The sequence below is a fragment of the Apis laboriosa genome, unplaced genomic scaffold, assembly GCF_014066325.1.
Source record: "Apis laboriosa isolate Shangri-la unplaced genomic scaffold, ASM1406632v1 scaffold112_cov148, whole genome shotgun sequence".
Lineage (NCBI taxonomy): Eukaryota > Metazoa > Arthropoda > Insecta > Hymenoptera > Apidae > Apis > Apis laboriosa.
Genome location: NW_025220865.1, coordinates 2,979,498 through 3,004,587, shown reverse-complemented (window position 1 = coordinate 3,004,587; position 25,090 = coordinate 2,979,498). Strand labels below are relative to the sequence as shown.

At 24.5% G+C, this 25,090-nt stretch overlaps 2 protein-coding genes and 3 long non-coding RNA genes across 13 annotated transcripts; 3 read left to right on the top strand and 2 right to left on the bottom strand.

Moving 5' to 3' along the window:
- Positions 1–683: 683 nt before the first annotated feature.
- On the bottom strand, positions 684–7,596 carry LOC122712264. 3 transcript variants are annotated; one of them, XM_043931781.1, is made up of 10 exons: positions 7,014–7,596; positions 3,352–3,538; positions 3,010–3,249; positions 2,692–2,931; positions 2,504–2,599; positions 2,164–2,432; positions 1,985–2,083; positions 1,534–1,798; positions 1,215–1,459; positions 684–1,121 (listed from the first exon to the last, which is right to left on the bottom strand). In XM_043931781.1, the coding sequence occupies exons 2-10, from the start codon at positions 3,490–3,492 to the stop codon at positions 968–970; spliced, it is 1,749 nt and encodes a 582-aa protein (XP_043787716.1). In that variant the 5' UTR covers positions 3,493–3,538; positions 7,014–7,596; the 3' UTR covers positions 684–967. The 3 variants fall into 3 exon arrangements, with proteins under 3 accessions (XP_043787716.1, XP_043787707.1, XP_043787725.1); XM_043931772.1 differs by lacking the exon at positions 7,014–7,596 and adding an exon at positions 3,847–4,125; XM_043931790.1 differs by lacking the exon at positions 7,014–7,596 and adding an exon at positions 3,960–4,125.
- A 647-nt stretch (positions 7,597–8,243) lies between these two features.
- On the bottom strand, positions 8,244–25,086 carry LOC122715647 (sodium-dependent dopamine transporter). 6 transcript variants are annotated; one of them, XM_043938021.1, is made up of 13 exons: positions 24,580–25,086; positions 20,991–21,080; positions 20,652–20,825; positions 15,147–15,281; positions 13,453–13,771; positions 12,759–12,897; positions 12,390–12,524; positions 11,348–11,451; positions 10,889–11,126; positions 10,413–10,541; positions 9,940–10,140; positions 9,374–9,541; positions 8,246–8,945 (listed from the first exon to the last, which is right to left on the bottom strand). In XM_043938021.1, the coding sequence occupies exons 3-13, from the start codon at positions 20,812–20,814 to the stop codon at positions 8,733–8,735; spliced, it is 1,944 nt and encodes a 647-aa protein (XP_043793956.1). In that variant the 5' UTR covers positions 20,815–20,825; positions 20,991–21,080; positions 24,580–25,086; the 3' UTR covers positions 8,246–8,732. The 6 variants fall into 6 exon arrangements, with proteins under 6 accessions (XP_043793975.1, XP_043793964.1, XP_043793956.1 ...); XM_043937994.1 differs by lacking the exon at positions 20,991–21,080; XM_043938002.1 differs by lacking the exons at positions 20,991–21,080; positions 24,580–25,086 and adding an exon at positions 22,831–22,910.
- Positions 8,804–10,136, top strand: LOC122715683. The gene is made up of 3 exons (XR_006346887.1): positions 8,804–9,115; positions 9,283–9,507; positions 10,046–10,136. It is a non-coding gene; the product is annotated as an uncharacterized LOC122715683 (long non-coding RNA).
- LOC122715672 lies at positions 10,422–15,702 on the top strand. 2 transcript variants are annotated; one of them, XR_006346886.1, is made up of 7 exons: positions 10,422–10,553; positions 11,699–11,925; positions 12,068–12,226; positions 13,386–13,595; positions 13,654–13,803; positions 14,209–14,821; positions 15,116–15,702. It is a non-coding gene; the product is annotated as an uncharacterized LOC122715672 (long non-coding RNA). The 2 variants fall into 2 exon arrangements; XR_006346883.1 differs by lacking the exon at positions 10,422–10,553 and adding an exon at positions 11,203–11,453.
- On the top strand, positions 19,508–20,826 carry LOC122715690. The gene is made up of 2 exons (XR_006346888.1): positions 19,508–19,662; positions 20,674–20,826. It is a non-coding gene; the product is annotated as an uncharacterized LOC122715690 (long non-coding RNA).
- Positions 25,087–25,090: the final 4 nt, after the last annotated feature.

Sequence of the window (25,090 nt, the reverse complement as noted above, 5' to 3'; positions counted from 1 at the left end):
TTGTACTTCTACAAGAAAGAATATTTGTTAGTATTATAATAGTACATATTCTTTTCCATGAAGAGGAAATATATATCATTTCTTAATTTTATGATACTATATACACATTCTATAAAACTAAGAGGCATATGAAATACGAGTATTTTCAAATATAAAATTTATATATCGCAGAAACAATTCTTATTCTATATCTATTTAAAAATCTTACATATCAGTGAGTTATTTATAAAATATGTACCATTATTGACAATATTTTTAGCTTTATAAAACCATATAATACGAATTTTGAAATTGTAGTACGATTATATAGAAACTAATTTTTATAAACGTTAAATATTATGAATTGAAATTATTGAATATTATTGCATATATTTTTTTTCTTATAACATTCCATAACATGGAACATATATATATATATTTAGTACTATAATATAAAAGAAACATTTTATTTTTGTATTTATGTAAACAGTTTTGAAAATCATATAAAACTATATATTTATTTTATTTTTTAAATTTTATATTTCAATTCATATATTCTAATTTTAAAGTTTTATATTTATAATTTAAACTTTTTTTGTTTAATATATGTAAAAACTGATGTTTTTAAATATATTATTTTCATTTGATCTTAACGATATTATTTTGAATAATGAAAATATATTTGTCATTAAAAAGTATAAACAAAATATTTTAATTTTGAGATAACTTGATAGATAGTCGAAAACGTAAGAAAATTTGATCTGATTATAAAAATAAAGAAAATTATTACATGATTTTCCATAATTTGTTAAATAGTAACATTAACTTCAAAAATTATATGGAAAATTGTAAAAAAAATCATACATATACAATTTTACACTTTTAACATTCCAATAAACATTTTTGTTCTAACTTTCTTAATTTTTTTTATAAATAAAGATGAAATAAATGTTATATCATTAATACAAGTCAATAAGTCAAATATCAATTATATCGTAGCTGTTTCAGATTTTGCCAAGTCTACACAAACTGTATGACTAATAGTTGATACATGTGCATTTCCATTATTATCAGAACTAATAATATTTAAAGATGAAATTTTGGCACGCTGATATGCTACAACTGTGTTTAAACTTAAAAACCTAAAAAAAATTTTTTTTTAATAAATATGATATGCAACAATGACATATGTAAATTAATAATAAATATAAAAGCAGAAATTATCAATAACTTACCTTATACAAACATACATAACCAATAATGCAGTACCAGCTGCAAGCATTCTAATAATTGGGCCTTCTACTAATTGAATAAGAGTCCAAGCAGCAGCTGATGATCCACACATTGTCGTGACAATAGCAATAGTTTGCAAGCAATGACGCGAAGTTATACCATTTTGCCAATCCAATTTACTTGCATGTTCAACATTATATTTTGTACCACATACTTTACAACTAAGACTATCAGCATTTATAGAACTCTGAAATAAATATATATGTGTAATAATATAAAAAATATATAAAATATGAATATAAAATAAAAATAATATTTTACCTCGACCAACCATCGACGCAAACAATTATGGTGAACTGCACTCACATCACCTCTACATTGACAAGGTTGTATTAATGGTCCAGCATCTTGTCTTTCACTATCATAACAAATCCAACAATCTTTACTACTAATTGACGTTCCATCTGAGAAAAGTGCAGTCTCTTGTTCTCCACCTTTATCTTGTAATTCTATTTCTTTTATATACTTAGAGTGATCTAATCGCTTTAAAAGACGTTTCGGATTTAGAATCCATAATTGTTCTGGACTAAAATAAAATAAAAAAAAATATTATAATAGTTAAATATCAATTAAGATTAAGATAATAAAAATTATAAATAATATGTTAAAATACTATAGATTTTCATATTAAGTTTATAGTTTCATTATTATATTATATTCGTATTAATTATATTTTAAATTAGTTATTTAATATATAATATAAAATATAAACCTAAAACAATTCCATAACACACATGGAAACCATAATATTACGCCTACTTCAATAATACGGAAAACAACATCATGCCAATTCCTACTATATATAGGAACTCTGTAACATAAAATATATGTAATTATTAAGGATAAGAAAAATATAATTATATTCAATTAAGATATTATTTTCAAACTCACTTTGCTTTCCAAAATTCACTAAGTGTTTCACTACATAAAAATCCAACAATAAAAAATAGCATGATAGCTTGTGATAATAATCCTACACGAGATTGATGTAACTGAGAAATATTTATTTGTTCTTGCACTTGAGATAATTGCGATGTACTTGGAATAGCATCAAACAATTTTGCAGTAACTTGTTCTTCAGCATTAACTTTTAAATCAGAAACCATACGTTTATTCAAAATTGTACTATTTTGATAATCATTCAAGAAGCCACCTCGAATCTAAAAAAATTTATTTTAATGCAATATATATTTACAAAAAGTTTTTATATTATTTATAATAATTAATTTACTTTGAAGTATACTTCCACTCCATAAATTAAGAAGAAAATCACAACAATAAATAAGAGTACTGCATAACAGCCATTAAAAATATGAGTGTAAGAGCTCTAAAAAAAATTAATTAATATAATGAATTATTGATAATGTCATACTCAAATAATTGAAATTATTATAATAAATATATTATTATTTAATTTACCTGATCTTCTTCAGAATATAATTGAGTGATAATAAACTCTGCTAGAAGTAGAGAATATGTTAATACATTGAATACAGCAAAACCTATGAATGATTTTGAAAGAAATTGTGGTTTGTCCCATGACATATTTCTCAAGTGAAATACTTCAGCCCAAAAACAAACAATTAAAGAGGATCCACTCAAAACAAGTGGATAATATGCAGATAATAAACTTCTAGACCATCCTTCTTTAAATGCAGTCTATAAAAAAATAAATTTGTAAATATTTAAAAGAGATTAAAGAATTTTATTATAATAATATTTTTACGTAATATTTACTGGTGATGTAAAATATGCTCCTCTTATCAATGATGCAAGAAACACAATAAAATATAAAACTTTTTGTGTTGTAACTCTACAAGCTCTAAGAAAAGATGGTGCTTTCATTTTTTGCCATTCTGCGATAATACACATAATAAGTTGTATTAAACAGACAAATGCCAACATAAAAAATATTGTGGCAAATGCAATATAATAACTTAAATTTGGAACATGACATTCTAATCCATCAAATTGAATCTATGAGAAAAAAATATATAAATATTTTGAAGTATAAAAAATAATTTATTCAAATAATTTATTATGTTCAAATATTTTAATTGATTACAATTATAATATTACCTCACATAAACAAGTACCATTATGACATTCTCCATGTCCGGAGCAATTTTCATTGCCACAGGTATCATTCCAAGCCATCATTCCAAACTTTACTAATAAAGTTAATGGATTTTGTGTACTCAAAGCAATCATTTGTTCCATGATCACTAAATAAAACTGACTGTTATTATACAGTCGTTATGAAAATCTGTTAAATGTAACAAACAGATATTTAGATATTTTCAAAATATTCAAAAAATGATAAATTAGACAATATGTGAATGCAAATCAAATCTATAAACATTAATAAGATATTATGATATTATAACATAAAATATTGCATGTATATTCACAAACAATAAAATAAAAGTTACATAACAAATATTTGTTAATAAGAAAACTTTAAACTAATAATTATTTAAATCCTATAAAATAACAATAAAAATTGAAACAAAAAGATTATAATAAAAAATATAAAACACAAATTAAATTATACAAAGGATTATTATTACGTACCATAAAATTAATCCATAACAATATTTACAAATATTTTTATAAATATAATTATAACATAACAAAAAATATTATGAATCCTAAAAAATCGAAAAACTATTGTAACTCAAACTTACTAATAAACTGCGCACTTTATTCTTAGCACTGATATTTCTGTTTAATGATATAAATTTAATATGGTCCAAATACAATTTTAACCACCTACGCAACAATTTAATTCTTCATCAGCTGTCACTATTACTACATCTTTAATAAATATTGACATTAGATAAAAATATGATTTATTGTCATGAATTTTTTTAACATTTTAAAACACGAACTAACAAAAATTATTTAAAAAATGACAAGTCACCAAATTAAAGATTCAATTTCTATAATATTTCTTTGTTAGTATTCGAAATTAACGTTTTTTTCTTATAAATCCACCATTGATAAAAGTACAAGCATAGGTAAAGTATAACATAGATGTAACATCCAATTCATTTTCATGTCATATAATTTAAAAACATAAACGAATTGTATTGGAAGTTCGTGAAGTTCTTTATCATTTTTTTACTTTTATATTATTATTATAATATAATCGACTTATTATGGAATTTTTTGAATATACATAGCATAAACCAAATATCTTCAATCTATCAATGAGATATATATTATAATCATAAACAACATATAAGATAGATCTCTCATCACATATATTTTTTTTATTGGAATTATGAAGTCAAATTTTAATAATTTATTTATTTACTATAATTATTAACATTCATGAATCTAAATATTAAAGATTATTAAAGATTATTAAAGATTTAAATACTTCATATTTTAAAATAATTGTTTGAAATTTACAAACAATATCAGACAATATTTTCGTTTATAACTTTTGATTAGTTTTGCTTCAATCTTGTCTATTTAGATGCGTTGAAGTTATATTTGTTCGATTTCGTATATAATTTAAAATTACGTCTAATATGCATTTATATATGTTTTATTCATGAGTATTTATATTATATTTATTTGCAAGTATTTATACTATATATATTTATTTATAAATATTCTAAATGTATTTATTTGTGAATGTGACAGTTTCGCGCGTTTTATTTGCAAGTGTAGAACATTTCATCATTATTATTAAGAAATTATTATCAATATATTATATTTACAAATAATAAGTTGACTCCAATTAACTGATTTTTTTTTTAAATGTATAACAAATATAGTAAGTACGAATATACATTTTAATATTTATACACTTATTTATTTAATTTGGGCTTTTTTTTATATTTTATACTTGATAATTTTTTAATTTTATTGTTACTTTTTTTAATTAATTATTACTTTTCATTCAATTTTCATTATTTTTTCGATTTTAATTTTTCACTAAACTTTTAATTTGATTTTTTAATATTTTAATATTTCATATTTCTTATATATTATTTCTTATTAGGATTATTAAATTTTGATATTTATATAAATATAATAGTAATAATATGATAGTTCTTACATAAAAATATTTCATGTAAGAATTATAAATAAATTCGATTTCGATTTAATATATAGAAAAATTATTTTATTTTTTCTAAATTAAAAAAACAAAAACGAGAATTTAAAGTATTTAAATACTTATCTTTTGTTGATTTTATGATAAATATCTCATAATCATAAAACTTAAACTTTAATAACATAAAGAGTAAATTATTTATAAGATAATCATCAAATCTTTGTGAATATTCATTTATTTATTTACTATATTAACAAGGCCCGAGCTGCTACCTATGGCTGTGGTTACAACTCGGATGCGATGTATAAAATATAACATACAATTGTACAGGAAGGTTCATCGTAAACGGAACGTTAGAATAATTTCCACGATTAACGAGAATTTGAAAAATATCCAAAATACGATTTCTACATATTTTTTAAATACGAATATAATTATAAAAAATTTTTTTAAATCTAAATTTTATTAATCAATTTAAAAATATTGTCATTCTTTGGGATATTATTTTTCTAAAACTTTTTCTTAAAATTTTTTTTAAAGTAAATTTACATATCAAAGAATATAAATATAATATTTATAAATTTTATAATTTTTATAATTTAATAATATTTATAAATTATCAAAAAACAAAATTGTAATTTTATTTTTTTCTAATTAATATTTTAAAAAATTAATTTTAAAAAATTAATTTTATGAAGTTAATTTTCTAATATTTCTAATGAATAATTTACAAAATCAAAATAAAAATGAAATTATTTTTAAAATGATTAATAAATTCAATTTGATTTTGGAAAAAGATTGTATTTAATTATTTTGTAAATATTTTGAATCATTTAATATATTTTTTCAAATTCTCGCAATTAAAGATATTTTAAGATTTTACTTTTGATGGGTTTTTTATACATATGTGTATATATATATATATATATATATACACGTATAATTATACATACATACGTACCATTTCATCTAACAACAATAACTATAAACTATATGGTACATATATGTGTATTCGCACATAGATTATTTTCTAACAATTATTTTATGATCAATTTTTCAAATACTTAACATTTAACCAATTATTTACCACATTATTAATTCTCACAATTGTAGAGACAGACAATTAATCGTTTAACAAATTAATTTTTTTATATAATAAAACTATCGGAAAAAAAGAATAAAAATAATTTTACATTGAATGTATAATTTTATTAAAAATAATAATATAAATATCGTGTAAAATTGTAATCTAAATATAATATATTTATAAAAAAATTGAAAAGAATCTATAAAAATATTAAGTAATTGTACCAATATTATATCAATATTAATCAAATAAATATAATCAAAAATAATAATAATCAATATTATTATATATTATATTCTTATTTATAATACTGTTAAAAAATAATTATAAAAGGAAGAATAATATTATAAAAAATAATAATTTTGAATAACTAAAATAATAACAATTACAATATATAAAAATTAATTCTGTATAATAATCTATTAAAAAATAATAAAAAATTAAAAACTGATGTACTTTAGCGTGTCTTTTTTCCTTAACATAATTTATCGCTATCACATTATATATATAACCTGTTTTCGAAGTAAATCATTCTTATTTTAATCACAAATTTTAACGATGTAATATTTTTCAGATATTTCTTACCCGAGAATCAGACTGTGCTAGGTATTGTATAGATAAAGCGTGGTTGCTTTTTAACAATGGACGAACGTTATCGATAAACGTTTGAAATTCACTACTTTTTAATATAACGTTTTACACCTGATCGGTGATTATAATTCACGTATAGTCTACACAGCATATACGTCTAGTCGAACTAGACGATGTGAGAGCATTTGAATAATCAAATAGAAACAATCGGATGTGATAATGTTTATGATGCATCGTTTATGTAAAATATGTGTTATGTAATATATGTGTCAACTCTTTGTGATGGAGAACAAATTTATATTCTCCAATTTTTTACAAAAACTTGTTATGTAATGATATAATTTTTAAATTTTTTATTAAATTTTGAGATAGTACAAAGATTTTACGAAGATCTTGATATTGTTGAAAATAAACAAATTTCTCAAAGAGGTTAGGTTGCAGCAAAATTTTTAAACTACATATTGACGTATTTATCCATTTTGATTTAGAAAAAAATAGTTATAATAACATAATAATATAAAAAATAATTATTTATAAAACATTTTTAATTTATGAACAACGAATATATCATACAATTTTTTTATTTAAACAAATTTTTTGAAATAATAGATAGTTCGCATCTGTAAAGAGTTAACACTTTTCAAGAATGAAATTAAAATTGAAATATTTATTTTCAAGCAAAGATGAAATATATTTTACAAATATTTGATATCTTTAAATTAGACAAAAAAAGTTACTATTATATTATTATTTGATCATTTCTTCATCTTTATTAACTATTTGTATTTATTTTATAATATTTTATAGATTTTTTTAATGTTCACGTAAGTAAGGTTAAACTTTTCACATTTGTGTTTCTTGTGAAACATTTCTAAATTTCTAATTGATAAAAGATCGTTTTATTGAATGTTTTATTGAATTAAGGCTGTTGTTGAAGAAATTTTTTTTTAATAATAATTACAGCCTTACATTTACTAAATCTAGAATAATATTCATTATTTATTTAGTGAATTTATCTAAGAAATTTCATGATGCCTGTAATATTTACAGGTTGGACCATTCGCAACATATTTGTATTTTAGGACACTTTAGGAAAATTTCAAAACAAAAATGTGCTATTTTAAAAATTAGATAAAAATATATATATACTTTGTGCGATTTATTTATCTAAAATAACGGAATTATTTTTTCATTGCACTTAACTGATTTGCTATAATATTCGAAATTCAATTTAAAATCTCTTAAAGATTATTCTAAATTAATAATAAAAATTATAATAATTATAAAATAATAAAATGTAATAAAATAAAATTTTTATAATCTCTAAAAATATTCAGAGATCGAAATACTTTTACAGACATATTATTATTATTATATTAGTAGCAAAAGAGTTAACAGTGCATTAAAAGACTAATATAAGGATTGAACGATTGAAAACTTATTTTTAACATAATTTATAGCAAGATAAGATTTTTTTTTAAATATTTTTCACTGCAATAACAATGTATTAAGAAAAAATATTTTTCCACAAAAATCTAACAAAGCTTGAAGCTTTGTCTTTCAAAAAGAGCAAATAATTGTCATTAAACATTTGTATCGTAAAATCTAAGTGGGTGCGTTCGAGTTTCGTGTAGAACTGTACATTCCCACGATAAAGTATTAGCAAAGATATACTTGGAACCGGGCACCGTGTAAAATCACAACCGCACTGTCCTAGACTGGCTCCGGTGGTGGATCTCCATTAACATTCTCTCTAGATTGGATCATCACCTCCGTTTGCTCTTTTCTTAAATTTTGTTGTTCTTTGGTTAGGTTTAAATCTTCATCCACGATGAAACTACGACGAACTGCGCCATTTGCGACTGAAGAGAAATCTGCGTTTCTTTGTTGAGTATCTCTCCAGGGGGTGGTGAGAATCTTTAATCTCTGTAATTTATTAAATATATATTTGTTTATATAAGTAATAAGTAATAAAAGTAATAAGAAGAAAACTATTTTTTATATAATTAAATATATAATTAAATTTTATAATTTCTACAAGCCCTAATTGTTGAATGCTTTTAATCGTTATATGCATGTTTAAAGTAATTAAACAGGTATTACAGGTATACACTATTGTATTATTTTTGTTTATTTTCTTGTTTCTTTTTCTTTTTTCTTTTAATTTTAATTACATGTATATAATGTACTAGTCATAGTTATGTATTTTAAAATATAAATATTACTTTCTGAGATAAATATATATATTATAATTCTTTTACAGGTCCTTCTTAATTTTTCTTTCTTAAACATATTCAAATCAGTATTGAAAAGAATGTACTAAGAACAATTGCATGAAAATTAGATTAAGATACCTGAATAAAATTGCCGGGTGTGATAATGATCTTGTAAATTGCAATGCCGGGTATCATCGCAATTGAGGAAGTCGCAATTAACCAGCCTAATATATTTGCCCACACAGGGTATACGTAATCTTCGTAAGTCAGTGGTTCGTAACCCATTAAACCGTAAACGATGATAAACTATAATAATATTAATGAATTAATTTATAAAAATGATTTTATTTTTTTTTATTTTTCACATATATACTTTAAAATGATTTATTATTTTTATTTATATTTTATTATATATAAATATTATATATATATTTTATTATTTAATAATAATAAGATTATAATATAATTCTGAATTAAAAATAATAGAAAATATTATTCGGTTTCTTAAGTTAGAAATATGAATATTTATGAATTGCAAAATAAAAGATAAAAAGAAGAAGAACGATAAAATACGAAGAAAATATAATGTATCACATAATATTTAATTTATTTATTTTATTAAAATTTTAATTTATGAATTTTTTTCTACAAATTCAGATAAGAAAACTAAATAAAAAAAAAATCTCAATAAATTTTATTTTTACCATAAGAAATATCGGAGCAACGAATTTCCAACAGACTCTCCAATAGATTCCTGGTGAAAATCCAATCATATCTTTAATATCTGCACAAAATCTGTCTGTTCCATAGATCCAACTAATGGCGATCGCTTCCGCCAAAACTGCAAACAGCATCGAGTATCCAGCTGCGTATCGGTCCAACAAGTGGAAGAAGTAAAAGCCACCCTGTGTAAATAAAAATTAATATAATGAATATATATTTTTAATTAAAAAAAAATTAAACAAAAATTTATATTATTTTAATAATACTCTTATGTTTAGTTTTTTTTATTATAATTTAATTACATTTAATTCAAATATTTTTATTATAGGAAAAAGAATGACTGAATTAAAAAATATTTAATTAGATTTTGAAAATATATCATTTTACAATTATTTTTGTATGCTGTTTCATTATTTATATTTTATATTTTATAATGCTTTATAAATCACTTTACCTGAGAACATGAAGCTAAACCGACAAGGAAATATAGCGTGAAAAGCGAAGCGACGAAAATTTCACGATTATTCCCAATAATTGGAAACTCATCGCTAAGAGCAGTTATTATCGCTTCGGAACCTCCGAACTATAAGAAAAGGTTTGATTATGTTAGAATATATTATAATTTATATTGCAATACATAATAAAAATGAAGTACAAAGTTAACATTATTAAGAAAATTATTAAGAAGTAATATTATATTAATTTTATGATATTATTTAGTTATAAAAATATATATTATAATATAAAGTAAGCATAAAGCTTAATATTATATTATATTAAATCATTAAATAAAAATAGATTCATTTTCAGAAGAAATATTAATAATCTTCTTGGCATTAAAAAAATTTATAAATTGTTTCGTATTTTTTATAACATATATTTTTGTTATGTAATTGGTGAAAATTGTATGAAAAGTTACGTAATATATACCGAGCTATCCAATCCTAATGTAAGCAACATCATGAAAAAGATGAGTGCCCAAAATGTTGATCCAGGCATAGTAGCGATGGCAGCAGGATAAACGATAAACACTAGACCAGGTCCTTCAGTCGCTACATCTTGAATGGATTTTCCGCTTGCTCGTGCCATGTACCCTAATACAGAAAATATCACAAAACCAGCAACGAAGGATGTTGCACTGTTTATCAAGCTGGTTAATAAAGCGTCCCTGGAAAAATAAATGTTGAACACTTTAGAAAAATAATTTTATATTTATTATTACATAATTATAAATATTTGGAATTTTTTAATCTTGAAAATATTTTTCATGATAAATGAAAATAGATTGATCTGAAAAGTGAAATTGTATTTTTTTTTCAATTTAATTTAAAATATTAATTTAATTTTCATTAAAATGTTTACTTATTTAAGTATACATGTATTTCTTACTTGTAGACATTGTTGTGATATTTGTTATAACTTGCATAAGCCAGAAGTACACCAAAACCTGGTCCAAGAGAGAAAAACACTTGCGTTGCTGCATCCACCCAGACCTGTAAATTAAAAATTCTTAACAAAAATCTAATTTTATTCAAATCTACTTTATTTTTATAATATAAAACTTTTTTTTCTAGTTTAAAACAAAAATATTATCATATTATACACTTAAAATATAAATCTTAATATATTTTATTAACAAATAATATTTTAATAATTATTTCTTTTTTTAATTTTTTTTCTTTTAATCCTATTTATATTTATTCATTTAGAAAACATTTTATTTTTTTCATTCCCTTTTAGGAAAAAGATTATTCTTTCCCATAAGAATAAAACGTGCACGATTCCACTTTCTAAATCTACAAATTTTCGAAATTAATAAATTTCCTTCGTCGCTGTATAAATTCTATTTCACCGATCTCTGGAAGCAATGGTTCGAAGGTGCTATAGAAAAATGCATTTCACTTGCGAATCAAGAGGGTCGAACGCGGCTCACCACTGGAACGAAAATCTAATGGTCATTATGACAGGTACACAGAGTTTCCATTTTCACCATAGTCGGTTAAACTCGGCACGTTTCACTCTATCCCCTATTTTTCTCGGGGACGATGTCCGATTCTTCTTTTTTTTTTTTTTTTCAACCCTCTTATTGCCGTTGCATTAACTTCTCAGATTTTTATTCCTCGCCATGACTGGTGTAAATGGCTATTTCATAACGTCGCGATTATCCACTGAAAGGCGATTCGTTAAATCCGACGAAGTGGAGGAACGCATGATGAAGCAAGAGAAGTGAAAATAGTTTATAGTGATATAAAAAAGGATGGAAATATGGTATTTGATTTTATATTTTTCCTTAAAACTTATTAATTTGTAATTCAATATATCCAATATAAAAATTGAAAGAGAACGACACATTGATTTTTTGATAAATAGAAAAAAAATAGTAATAATTTCAAAGTTTTTTTTATTTAGCGAATATAATAAATTTCTTTACCTCTGCTTTACTGATGGCGGAAAAATTCGGATTGAGGTAATAACGAATCCCTTCCAGACTTCCTGGTAACGTGACGCCTCGTATAAGTAGAATTAATAGAACAGCATAAGGAAATAGAGCCGTGAACCAAACTACCTAACAAACAAATAAATTGTTTCATTGTAATTTGATGAAATAATAATTTCAAGTATTTTTCATTACTCGTTTCAATTCATTAAAAGATGGTGGTAATTGGAAGAATTATAAAAGTTTTAAATTAATAATATGATGATCAAAACTTAATCAGTGATAAATTTTTAATAAAATAATTTTTCTTAGAAATATCCATAAACTTATGAATCGAGATTTATATTAATATACAAATTTTACCTTGCCAGAAGTAGAAATTCCCTTCCACAAGGAGAAGTAACAAATCAGATAGACCATCAGCAGGCATAATGCAATATCCCATTTAATTGTTCCAAGATCGTGTAAACCCTCGCTTTCGTGAAGTTCTAGAATAGCTCGGCTTTAAGTGAAATTATCGAGTTAATTATAAATTTTACTTTTCATTAAGTGATATCCTATTGCCATTTAAAATATTAAAATTATCAAAAATTTAATTTGGAAATAATTAATTAAAAATAATATTTCATTTTTAATTTAAAATTTCTTAAATAATAATAAACTTAATATCAAAATAAATATTATAATATACGTATATATATAAATAAGTATCTGAAATATGTATACTTAAATAAAGAATTATTCTTGAAATAGCTAATCTTCTTACAACAGTAGTATTGATAAATTTATAGTCAGACATGGCAAGGTATTATATGGTTTTCTTTGAATATCATTAAAGAAATATTTAAAAAAATATGCATTATCAATGAATACCACCTAATTATTTAAATTTTTAAATATTTTTATGTATATATGCACATTAATAAGATAATATTTCTTTTATGCACATATTTGCAAAACTTTTATAAATCTGTTATATTTTTTTTACAGTTTTGTATTATTACTTGAAACTGGATTTTTTTGAAGAAATTCAAGTCATTTTACACATTATACTCACTTGAAATATTCTTGAGCAGCGCTTGTGTACCACGTGCTATTGTATCCTTGATTCGAATTCCTATCCAAACGGTCCTCGATCAGAGATGAATTGCCAGGATATGTGGAGTCGAGCGTGTCGACGAAATATGCATCGTCGAACATGTAAGAAATGTTTGTGTCAAATGTACGACAATGTAAAGTGTTCCATGGATTGTCGCAGGTAGTCCAAGGTAAAAGACTTGCGAACGAGGCGAAGAAGTACCTCAATGCCCAGGCGATGATCACATTATAATAGAAATCGACGTAGAATGCAATTAATACCACTGCGTAGCCAATTCCTACGCACAGATAAAAAATTATATATAAAAAGGTATTTGATTATGTCAAAAAATTTAATTTAAAAGATAATTCTTGGAAAATAAAAAACTAAATTAATTAATAGTTTTAATAGTTTTGCTTTTTAATTTTAATAATAATTAGCACGATAAAATAATTGATCTTAAAAATTAATCAGAAATTTCTTTTTCCATAATCACAAATTCCCACGTAATTCTCAAACTAACAATATAAATGACGTTAAATTTAGAAATCAAAATTGACACGATTTTACAATTTTTAAAAACTTACAATTATTAAAAATTATTAAGCCAAAATAATCAAGAATTATCTCTTCCGCTCGCAAACATCAGAAGACCTCTCTCCTTCCCCCCCCTTAATTTTCAAGATAATAACTTTTAACCTATATATCATATAATAAGAAAAATTCATTTCAAAGGATTAAAAAATCTCCAAGGACGTGTCCTTATGTCCTGGTTCCCAGCCGGAGAATATTCCATTATCCTCCCGTGGGGAGGCCGTATCTTCACCGTCACGAATCAATTACGTCGTTCATCGATGCGGATCAAAAGGGAAAAAACGCGCGTAAGACAAGAGAGTCGAGAGAGAGAAAAAAAATCTGGTTCCATCGATCATCTCACGCCAGGGTAGCCCGAGATTGAGATCGTCACGATCCAGGAAATCGGCGGAAATGGGGGACTACTTCTCGAGTGGTCTTCCATCCTCGGATTTTCCCGGATTTATACCGCGTTACATAATGTACCGTGTGGGGAAGAAAGGAAGAAAAGAAAATATAACATCTAATGTCTAATGCACGGTTTCCGGTGAAGATGACGGTAAAGTGCTTTGAAACGTTTTCCAGAAATGTTCTGAGAGGCAATCGGAATAGTAATTGGCCAGCAGTGCTGTTACCTCTATTGTTGATGAAGTCTATTCGGTGAATGGTATCGAGTGGATGGGGGTATTTTAACGCGATTATTTCAAAGCTGGGTGATTTTTTTTGTAAAAAAGTATTGAGAACAGTTATTGAAATTGTCTTTGATCGAAAGAAGGTGTGTATGTGATGCATTGTATTTTATTTTCGAATTATTAAAATAAAATAGTAAATATTTATTAATCTTTTCAAAAATGAATTATTCAAAGATAAAATTCTAAAGAGATAAAAATGTTTTATAGGAGAGAATTTTTCGTTATAAAGTGAGAGGTAATTTATTATTAAAATGTTATTAAAATAAATTTTAATAATATTTTAATAATTTTTTTAGTGATATTCATAGATATATTTTTATATAGAATAGAGTATATAATTTTAATATTTTTGTGATTAACTTGTTATTAACTTGCAGGTGAAAAATAATGGAAAATCGTCTTACTTACCTTTTAAAAGTGGTACCAAACGACCCCAGCAAGTGATCGCACCTTTTCGATTGAACTGACCCAAGGCAAGCTCCATATAAAACAATGGAATACCTCCTACTACTAACATTATACAATATGGAACCAGGAAAGCGCCTGTGAACACAATTCACAACATTTTTGTGAATTGTAGTCATTTTTTATTAAGAACTAATAATAAAAATTTATTTAAACAGAACAGTATCAAATATAATATAAAAATATAACATAAATAAAAGAATAATTTTTTTTAATTTTTTGAATAACATTTAAATATTGATCAGATAACAAATTAATGTTTGACAATTGTGATAATATATCTTACAAAATATATTTGTTAATATTTTCAATATTTTAAAATTGCAATAAAAATTGCAATAAAAGAAATAATATTTGATTTTGAAAAATTTCTTGTTGGTTCAGAATTGCAATTAATTTCTGATTATTAAAGATCTCTCGAATACTTTTCTGTCACATATTGAATAAATATTGAAATGAAATTTCATCAGATAATAATTGGAAAATCGTTGTTTAATATCTTTAGTAAAATCGAACGCGTTCAATTTATATTTGCAAACCACTGGTGGGAAACGTCCGGATTCTTATCATCGTTGATGACATCTGCCGTGTGACAAGAGGCCGATATGAAGAGCGAGAAAAAAAAGTGATGTGCGAGCCACTCGCATCATCGTGTTAGCTGCATAACTGAATTGCAGAATATTTAGAGCACCAGTGGCAGCAAGGTGCTTTTAGGTATACGTAATTCGATAGTGAACTTTCGAAAATGTATCAGAGCAATGGCTGAAATGGTGATTTTGATAAAGCTGATTTATCAAACGATTAAACGGATATTAATATTGAGGATTTTTAAATAAATAATATTTATACAGATTACATAAAGTAAATAAATATTAAATATATTTTTAAATATATTATATAGTACAATTTTTCTGGCAAAATTGATATCTGTTAAAATAAATAAATATATACAAGTTGCAGTTTATATGAATATTTAATAAAAATAATTGAAAACTAGTATAATAAATGTAAGTGTAATAATTATATTAATATATTTATTTTAATTATATTAATATATTTATTTCTTTTTACAATATCAATTAAAATAGAAATATTATTTTTTATATTATTTATTATTAAACATCAAAAAAATTGATAATCAAATATTTATACAATATAACTTTTCATTTTGATTTAATATTTATCTTTCTGTTCTTTTCAAAATTCTACAATACAATAATAGAGAAAAAAAATTTTTGAAATTAAAAAAAATGTTGAGAAGAAACATACAAGTATATACAAGTAATTAAAACGAGTAATTTAGAAGAAATAAATTGCAACAACAAACTATATAAATTTAATCATTCAAATAAATTTTTAATTTGCAGAAATATATTCATAAAAGTTCATGTATCCGAAAAATTTTAAGAAATGAATATTCATAGAGATATTATTATTATCTTTAAATATGAATTTCCTCTGATATGTTGCACGCACATTCCTATCCATTGTTCTGCCTTCGTTTTTTCCAATAAATTCTTCTCCGTAACCACGGAGACATAATCGCATTAGGTAAGAATATTCCTTTCTTATGCGGTTGCCTTGATAAATCTTTTCTTTTCTCGGTCACGAACAAATTCAATATTATTGCTTTTGTAATATCTTTTGTTCATTCGTGTATCAAGTAAAAATTATTATAAGTCACTTTTATCAACTATTTTGTCATGAATTTGTCAAAAGAATATTTTCAAACATTTTTCCTTGTGAAATTTTTTTTTTTATCTTCATTGATATTCATAATGCTGTTTACTATTCATCAATTATATTTCTATTATCATATTTACGAGTATCAAAGTTATAAATAAGAATGTGCTTACAGAAAAATTCTTGGAAATCTGTTGCAACATTTTTTTTAAATCTTACATTTAAATATATTTTATTCAAAATATTTATCTTATCCTATTGTAAAATTTGTAATATTGTGAATTATCATCTGAACAAATGACAAAGAAAAAAAAAAGAAGCATCATATTAATCAAATTTCAAAAATGTTTAACTAACAACAAAGTGTTCTCACTCAGAAAATATAAAAGAAACGATAAAAACAAATTTTGCTATATTTTCTCAATAATAATAGTTAAAGTACATTATTGATAAATTAATAGCTAAAATACTTTAGTTATTAAGTCATTTTTTATTATGAACTGATAAAAATTTAATAGCTCTTATCAATTTATATATTTACAATAGAAAAAAAATAATACAATAATACAATATTTACAAAAATATAATTTATAATAAATATGTAATTTATTTTATGAAAATAAAATATTTTAAAATAATAGTACAACTTTTCATCATAATATTTTATTATATATAATTCAAATATATTTTCACAATATGATTTATTTGCATAAAAATATAGAAAGATAATTATAGTTATAGAAGGATATAGTTAGTCATCAATTAAATAGTTGACGTAATAACTTAGTAATTGATATGCATAATGTATATTTAAATTGCAAACTCGAATCAAATGATTTAATCATCATCGATTAACTAAGAAACGCATTATATATTTATTATCACTAATATTTGTTGAATAAATAGTGGAATAAATTATATTTAAAACAATATCAATGTTTATATATATTTAAATTTCTCAAATTTAATTTAACAACGAATTGCAAAATTGAATCCAATTGAATTCAAGGACAAAATGTCTTTGAAGGTGATGTTATCCTCAAAGAACTGAAATTAAACGGAAATGTTATTCAAACTCAGACATTCGTTTGTGACATGCTGAAAATGTCTCTTTAAATGTATTAATGAATAGATACATATGTACGTATATTATCAAGGAAACTGGAATACAAAAATCCTTATTAAAAAGTTACTTACTAAATTACTGAATCAAATATTATTTCGTTAATTCATAAAATAGTTCTGATATTTTTATTTCCAATAATTTATTATAATTTTTTTTTTGATAAATTTTCCTCCATATTTGATCAGAAACAATAAATTTATAATAAAACAAATACTATTAAACATAAAACAACATTATGTAACGTATTAAACAATTTGAAAATAAAAGATTAAAAAAAAATTAATCATTCATAAATATTGTTCCAATATTTATATATATATATAGAATATAAAAATTGTTAAATGCTTTAAATAATTATCATTCTACGTTTGGATAATCAATCATTTGGATAATCTAAATTCGGATCAATATTCCATTATATCGAATTAATAATAAAATCAGAAAAACGATAAATAAAAAAATTATAAATTTTTATTTTTTCACAATTTTTTATTTTTATTAAAAAAAAAAGCTAAATTTTATTTTTTCTAAAATTTTACGAAGTACTTTATGAAAATAATTACGGGCCACATTAATCCAAAAACGATTTTAATCACGTTGTTCAGAATTTTTTTTTTTGCAATGAGGAAATGAAAGAATGACTGTGGGGGAAATTCGCAAATTTCCGCAAAGAAAGCGCGAAACGTAGGGACGGAATGATGCGACATAATGGATCGCGTACGGTGACATGCGCCAGGCAGAGGCGTCGCGGACGTCCATGATCAAAGGCCAGCCCGAATGGGAAATTATAATTAATTAAGGTAATTGGAAATTAGCGACCGATCTTCCCGGTACTAATGGTGCGCCCTACTCTCCTCTTAATTGAGTTAGCAGCCGCTTTTGAGGAGTCATGGTATCGCTGATAGCTGGTCCTAATCGTATTCCTACTAGGGACTCGATAGAACAAGGGAGGGGTTAATAGAGTCGTCTATGTCGTCATCGATAAGTCTATCGTTTTTCAAGTCGTTGTGTATGTTGCTTGCAAGAATTATTATTAGAAAGTTTGTAAAAGAATGGCGAATTAAATAGAAACATGTTTGATTTATAGTAAACATTGCACGTGATAAGCAATTGAATGCAATCAAATGAAATATAGTTTACAAAAGTTTTTTAGTTATTAGTGATAATGAAAAAATGTTCTGGAATTAAGAAAATATCATTTGTATGTAATCAGAAATAGTAATTTTTTTGTAGAATATTTTTAGTAAAAATTAATGTGATAAAAATGAAGATTCATTTAACAAATCAATGAACTAAAAATTTAATGTTATGTCACATATTGAGAAATACTTTCGATCTTAACTATATATAACCTCACTTTTAACAAGTACATTATATTTAAGGTACACCGCATAAGAAATAAGAAATTCCTATTTCAGATTGAGGAAGATGATACAATTTAACCAAACAGTCGAAAAACAAATCGAAAATATGAAACGATATAACTAGAGTAAAAATTAGATTTACCGTGGACGATCCAATCTTCCAAGTCGGTACATGACCCTTAAATTGCTTTTTCGCTTTAATTTGGGCCAATTTTGAAACTTGCAGATGCTTTCACGGATAAGAAGCGCAGAGTGAAATCTAAATCTCAGGGTCATTTTCCACGAGGTAAATGCCAATTAGTCGACCGGTTAACGCGGTATTGCCTGGCTGCTGGAGTGCATTACTTGATGCATCCCCCATTGCAGCTGTGAAATAACGCCTTACAACGCTACCAGATGGCAACGTGTTAAAGTGATAGAATATTCTATTAAAAAATTTTGATTCCATGAAAAATAACATAAATATATAGATAACATAATATATTTAATCAGAATTTGGATGTTAAATAATATATTTAAATGACTATTTAGATTATATGTCATCTTATTTGTCTATGTATGATTTTTAAAATAATTATAAATTATTAGAGATTAAAAATTATAGATTATTTCATAAATTATATTAATTATAAATTATCTTTAAAATAATTTTGAAATTATATTATTTTATTAATATAATTATTCATCGCTGATTCATTGTTATTCAGTGAAGTTTCAGATGTAGAGATTAATAATTAAGCAATTGTTATAGTAATATTTGTTTACTCAATCAATCGTGATATATAATAATTGACGATTTAAAGAAACGATCTAATCGTTATTGATCATTATTCTTACGTTCATTGTTCTTACGTATACGTTAATTTGGAAAATCGTCGAATATATTTGTTATTATAGTGCGATTCAAATGAAAAATACCGAGATAACTGTGAAATTAATAATCATGAAGGAAAAATCTTACAGACAGTATATAGTTATTATAATATAGGAGTATGATTGAAATATTGTGAAATATTGATCTGATAACTAAGAAATAGAAAAGATTATGCAATTACTAACATAGAAGATTATGATTCATATCAAAACAAACTCATTAAAAATTTATAAACAAGAAGTATCGCGAGGAAAATTTTTTAATAATGGCTTAGAACGTTTGTTTGCTTAGAATCTTTAAGAATTCATTTTAATTTCAAAAATAATTTTTGAAATAATTTATAAATTTTATGATTATATTATGATGAATTAGATAATTGACAAATCTTTGAATATACTCACCGCCACCATTTTTATAACATAGGTAAGGAAATCTCCAGACATTTGCAAGATCGACGGCAAATCCGATGACAGAGAGAAGAAAATCGACTTTGCCGGACCACGTTTCCCTGCCGTCGACGCTGCCGTTCAACTTTGGCGCATTCTTCACCACCCTCGACGACATGTCTCAGTTTCCTTACAACAAAGAATTCCATTAATTAATTTTAATTTTAATTAATAAAATTTTAACAATCTTATATTTAACATGCTAATCGAAGATTTTTTCAATTTTTCATATATCAACAACTTCGCTATTCAAAACCAATAACTTCGTTCAGAAGGATTCAAATCTACACATACCACGTCATTATCTTAATTATCTTCGCTATTGATGAACCGATCAAAATCTCTTGCTACGAATCGAGCAACGAATTATTTTTAATCGTCTTCCTGTAAATTTTATGAAAACGTAACACATATCCTTCTATTAGACATTCAATTATATTTATATTAAAAATCGAATTTTCTCAAAACGATTATGCCTAGATATAGATTTGCTGATATATCTCCACCAATTCTGATATTAATTGAGCTACATACGTAAAAGATCGGAGATACGAGGTAAAAAAAGATAGAGGAGGAAGAGGGGGAGAAGGGGGTAGAAGAAAAGAGGATGGTGATTGGAGGCGCGTGCGGGCGCGGTCACGTGTAATTTGGCGACGACAAGTTATCGATAGCCCTTCAAGCGACAACGCTTAACCCCCAAGCGAGGCTCATTGTGCCCTGGTGACGGGTCCCGGACAAACAGCGTATATTTCAAAGGCGGCCGCAGTGCCGGCTTCGAGGGGGCTCTCGACGAGGGGTTTTCTGTCACACGCACTGATCCACGCTTGTCTATAGGATCGACCCGATTAATTGATATTCGGCGGTTATTGCCGAACAACGATAGAACTCTCTTTCTCTGTCTCTATCCCACTCCCGGTTACGTTATGTATGTACTCGTTCCCCGTGTTTCTCTCTCTTTTTCTCTCCCTCTCTGCGAACAGGTGCGATGAAAAATTCTGCTTTGGGGTATGATGCTTCTTTTTTTTTTTTTTTTTTTTTTTTAATTGGAATAGTTGCGATATCATAGATAAGTGATTTCGAATATCGAAATCATAGGTATCGAAATTGTCCGATTTCTATAATGGAACGATAGATGAAAATTTCTTCTAAGTGTTTTTGAACATAATAATAACATTTCTGTGAGAATTATTGATAAGTTCTTGGAAAAATTTTGAATAAAATATTTTGATTAAGTAAAAATTTTTTTCTAATATTCTGATAAAAAATTTTCTATGAAAAATTTTTTAATTAGTTATATAAGAAATATATATATAAGAATTTTTTAATTAGTTATATAAGAAATTTCATACAAGATTGAAAAATCGATTAAAGTATTTTATATAATTATTATTAAAAATATTAAAATTCTAATGATAAAAAAAAATTAAAAAAATAAAAAATCTACAAAATATCTACGATTTGATAAAAAATTCTTACTTTTTTCTTTATTATTTTTCTTCAATTTTCCGTAAAACATAACAAATATCTAACATAAGATAACTTTAAATTAAATATTCCAATTTTCATGCAATACATTAAATAATTTATACACAAAAGATTATTTTAATCGCAACTTTCAAAGAACGATTTACAATAGGAAAAAATAGAAGTTCATTTTTTGTAAACGAGATAAGATTCATTTGATCAGATTGAATTTCTAAATTTTTTTTTTCAAATAACAATAAGATAATAAATATTTCTTCTCCATATTTCTTCTAAAATTTCTTCTGAACTTAATTTTTCCATTTTTCTTCGTAAAAAAAAAAAAAAATACATTTCTTCAATAATCGATAAGAAGAATTTCTTTCTTACTCCTAAAAAGTTTGGTCATGAAAATATATGTTATACATTTTCAATGTATATTATATAAAGTTATCTCTCGAATTATACATTTTGTCACTCGTGCACCATTTTTTCTACGATCGTTGCTTACATCCATCTTTACATATGTACGTCTCATAGTTGATCAGTTGATCATTATACTTGAAATTACATAGCAAACATACCAAAGTGTAATTAATCGTGATGACAGATGTGTGCAAACAAAGATTGCGAAAACTCGAACTCGGAAGAAACGTTATTCGTATACACGTACCCTGCTTCAATATCCAGAGAAGAATCTTGTTTGAGAAAAGAAAATAACGAACGAAACACAACTCTCGCGTGTTCCCTAAGATTTAAACGATGACATGACGAACGCGCTCAAGAAATGTAGAGGGAGTTGCGTGCAAATTCGAAGAAAAAGAACGAAGGTGGAGGGGGGGGCTAGGGTTTCTTATTCAAGGTGATGAATAAAATCATGGTATTAATTAAATCGTTGTTAGCGGGATTAGGTGAGGATAGATCCCAATGATAATCAGAACTGTATTGCTCATATTATCATATCGACTTATATGGTTCCTATTTAATAGAGAGAAATATCGAAACCGGTTAAACGATGGATTTTTAATTTTTTATTTTTTGTTTAATTATTAAAAATATATTAATACTTTTCATATTATAATTAATTTTGATCTTTTTTATCGAAAGTATATATATATATATATATATATATGTATAATACATTTAATATTAATGGTAATCTAATATTAAGATTGATTTTTTTTTGCTATTTTTATTCCGTATTTTTATTCCATTCCATTTACTATCTATGATTAAATTTATTCATCAAATGTTATGAAATATCTAATTTTATTTTTTAAGGTAGAATAATACTTCATATGTTGCTTATTATATCAGAGGCGTTTTAATATAACGTCATGAGTTAGTGCTATATTGAATGCAATTACACATTAAGGCTACATTAGAAGACTTTCCTTTTCGTTATTTGATACTAAAAAATACTGATAAAAATATTATTATTAAATATATATTAAGGCTTATATTTTTTTTTCTTCAAAAATAATATAAATACAAAAAACAAAGCAATCAGTATTCGTTTAGCATACAATCTCTTCTAATATTATTAAGTACATTACGAAGTACATAGATCTTTCTATCAATGTTTAATTTTATTTATAATTTTTTTAAATTAAAAATCTTTCTCATTTGTACCTTACTTAATAATGGTACATATTTTTGAAAGCTTTTATCGAATCTTCTTTTATTCATTTTCAATTATGCATTATAATTTTTCAGATTTTATCAAGGAAAATATATTATTGTTTTTTCACGAAAGAATTGATAAATTACCTCGATCTTCCGCGAATCGTACTTCTAAGTTTTTTGAAACATTAAAAATAAATCATATACTGAAATATGAGAATAAGGATAATCATCGAAACCACAAATGACCGTGAAAAATAAGAATATCTCCAATTGAAACATATATCTATAACCCATTCAAATAATTGTTTCACGTTATTAGTTATTAGAATCAATCATAAATTTTAAATTCAAACTATTGTTCTAACATTCAGAAAATAGAGAAATTTATTTTTTGATCAATCTTTATCTTTTTTTTTTTCATCATTTAAAATGTTAAATAAATGATATATTAAATTTAATATTAATATGAGATTAAAAATTCAAAGCATTATATTCTTCTTCATTAAGATTGTGATATTCACAATTGAATTAAATCTTTTTACGATGATGACAATGACAAAAGTTATTTGTAATAACTTTTAAGAAAATGTAAAAGAGATCAAGAATTTTTTGTATTAAAATTTTTATAATTAAGTTATTATTTAAAATCTTGCAAAAAAAGTAGCAAAATGAAAAAAAAATATTATTTGTAAATAAATCGAATTATATTAATATTAAATTTAAAATAATTAATCATAATTAATCATTGTTAATTGGTCGTAATATTAAATATTTGCATCGTGCATTTTTCACTTACCAAATAATATGTCCAATATGATTAACGAGTGAGATCGGCAATGCTGTGGCTCAGTAAGACACCGCTACACTGACCGCAGATTTCTTCGGTCCACACGACTCCCACGACGAGAACCCTCCACAGGGTCAAAAGTACTTCGAAACTCGTATCCGTCAAACCCATTACCGCGTCACTAACTGTCCACGAAATGTTGCTTTCGTTCTTTCGTGGAATCGAGTGACAACTTTGAACTTAATCCGACGATTATTTGATTTAAATATGATAAAAGTTCATATTTGTTCATGTACTTCTTCGTTTTATTTTACAAATGTAATAAAAGAATCATTGGAAATTGTATATTATAATTATTATTCTTTATGTGCTTGGTTCTATTGAAAATTATAAATGAATTAGTCTGCAAGAACTATTGTCACAATAATAAATGGTTGATTCTTGTACAGACTGATTTTGAAAACAATTGTCCATTGATCACAATGACAAATCATAAGAAAAGTTATAAATTCGAAAAGAG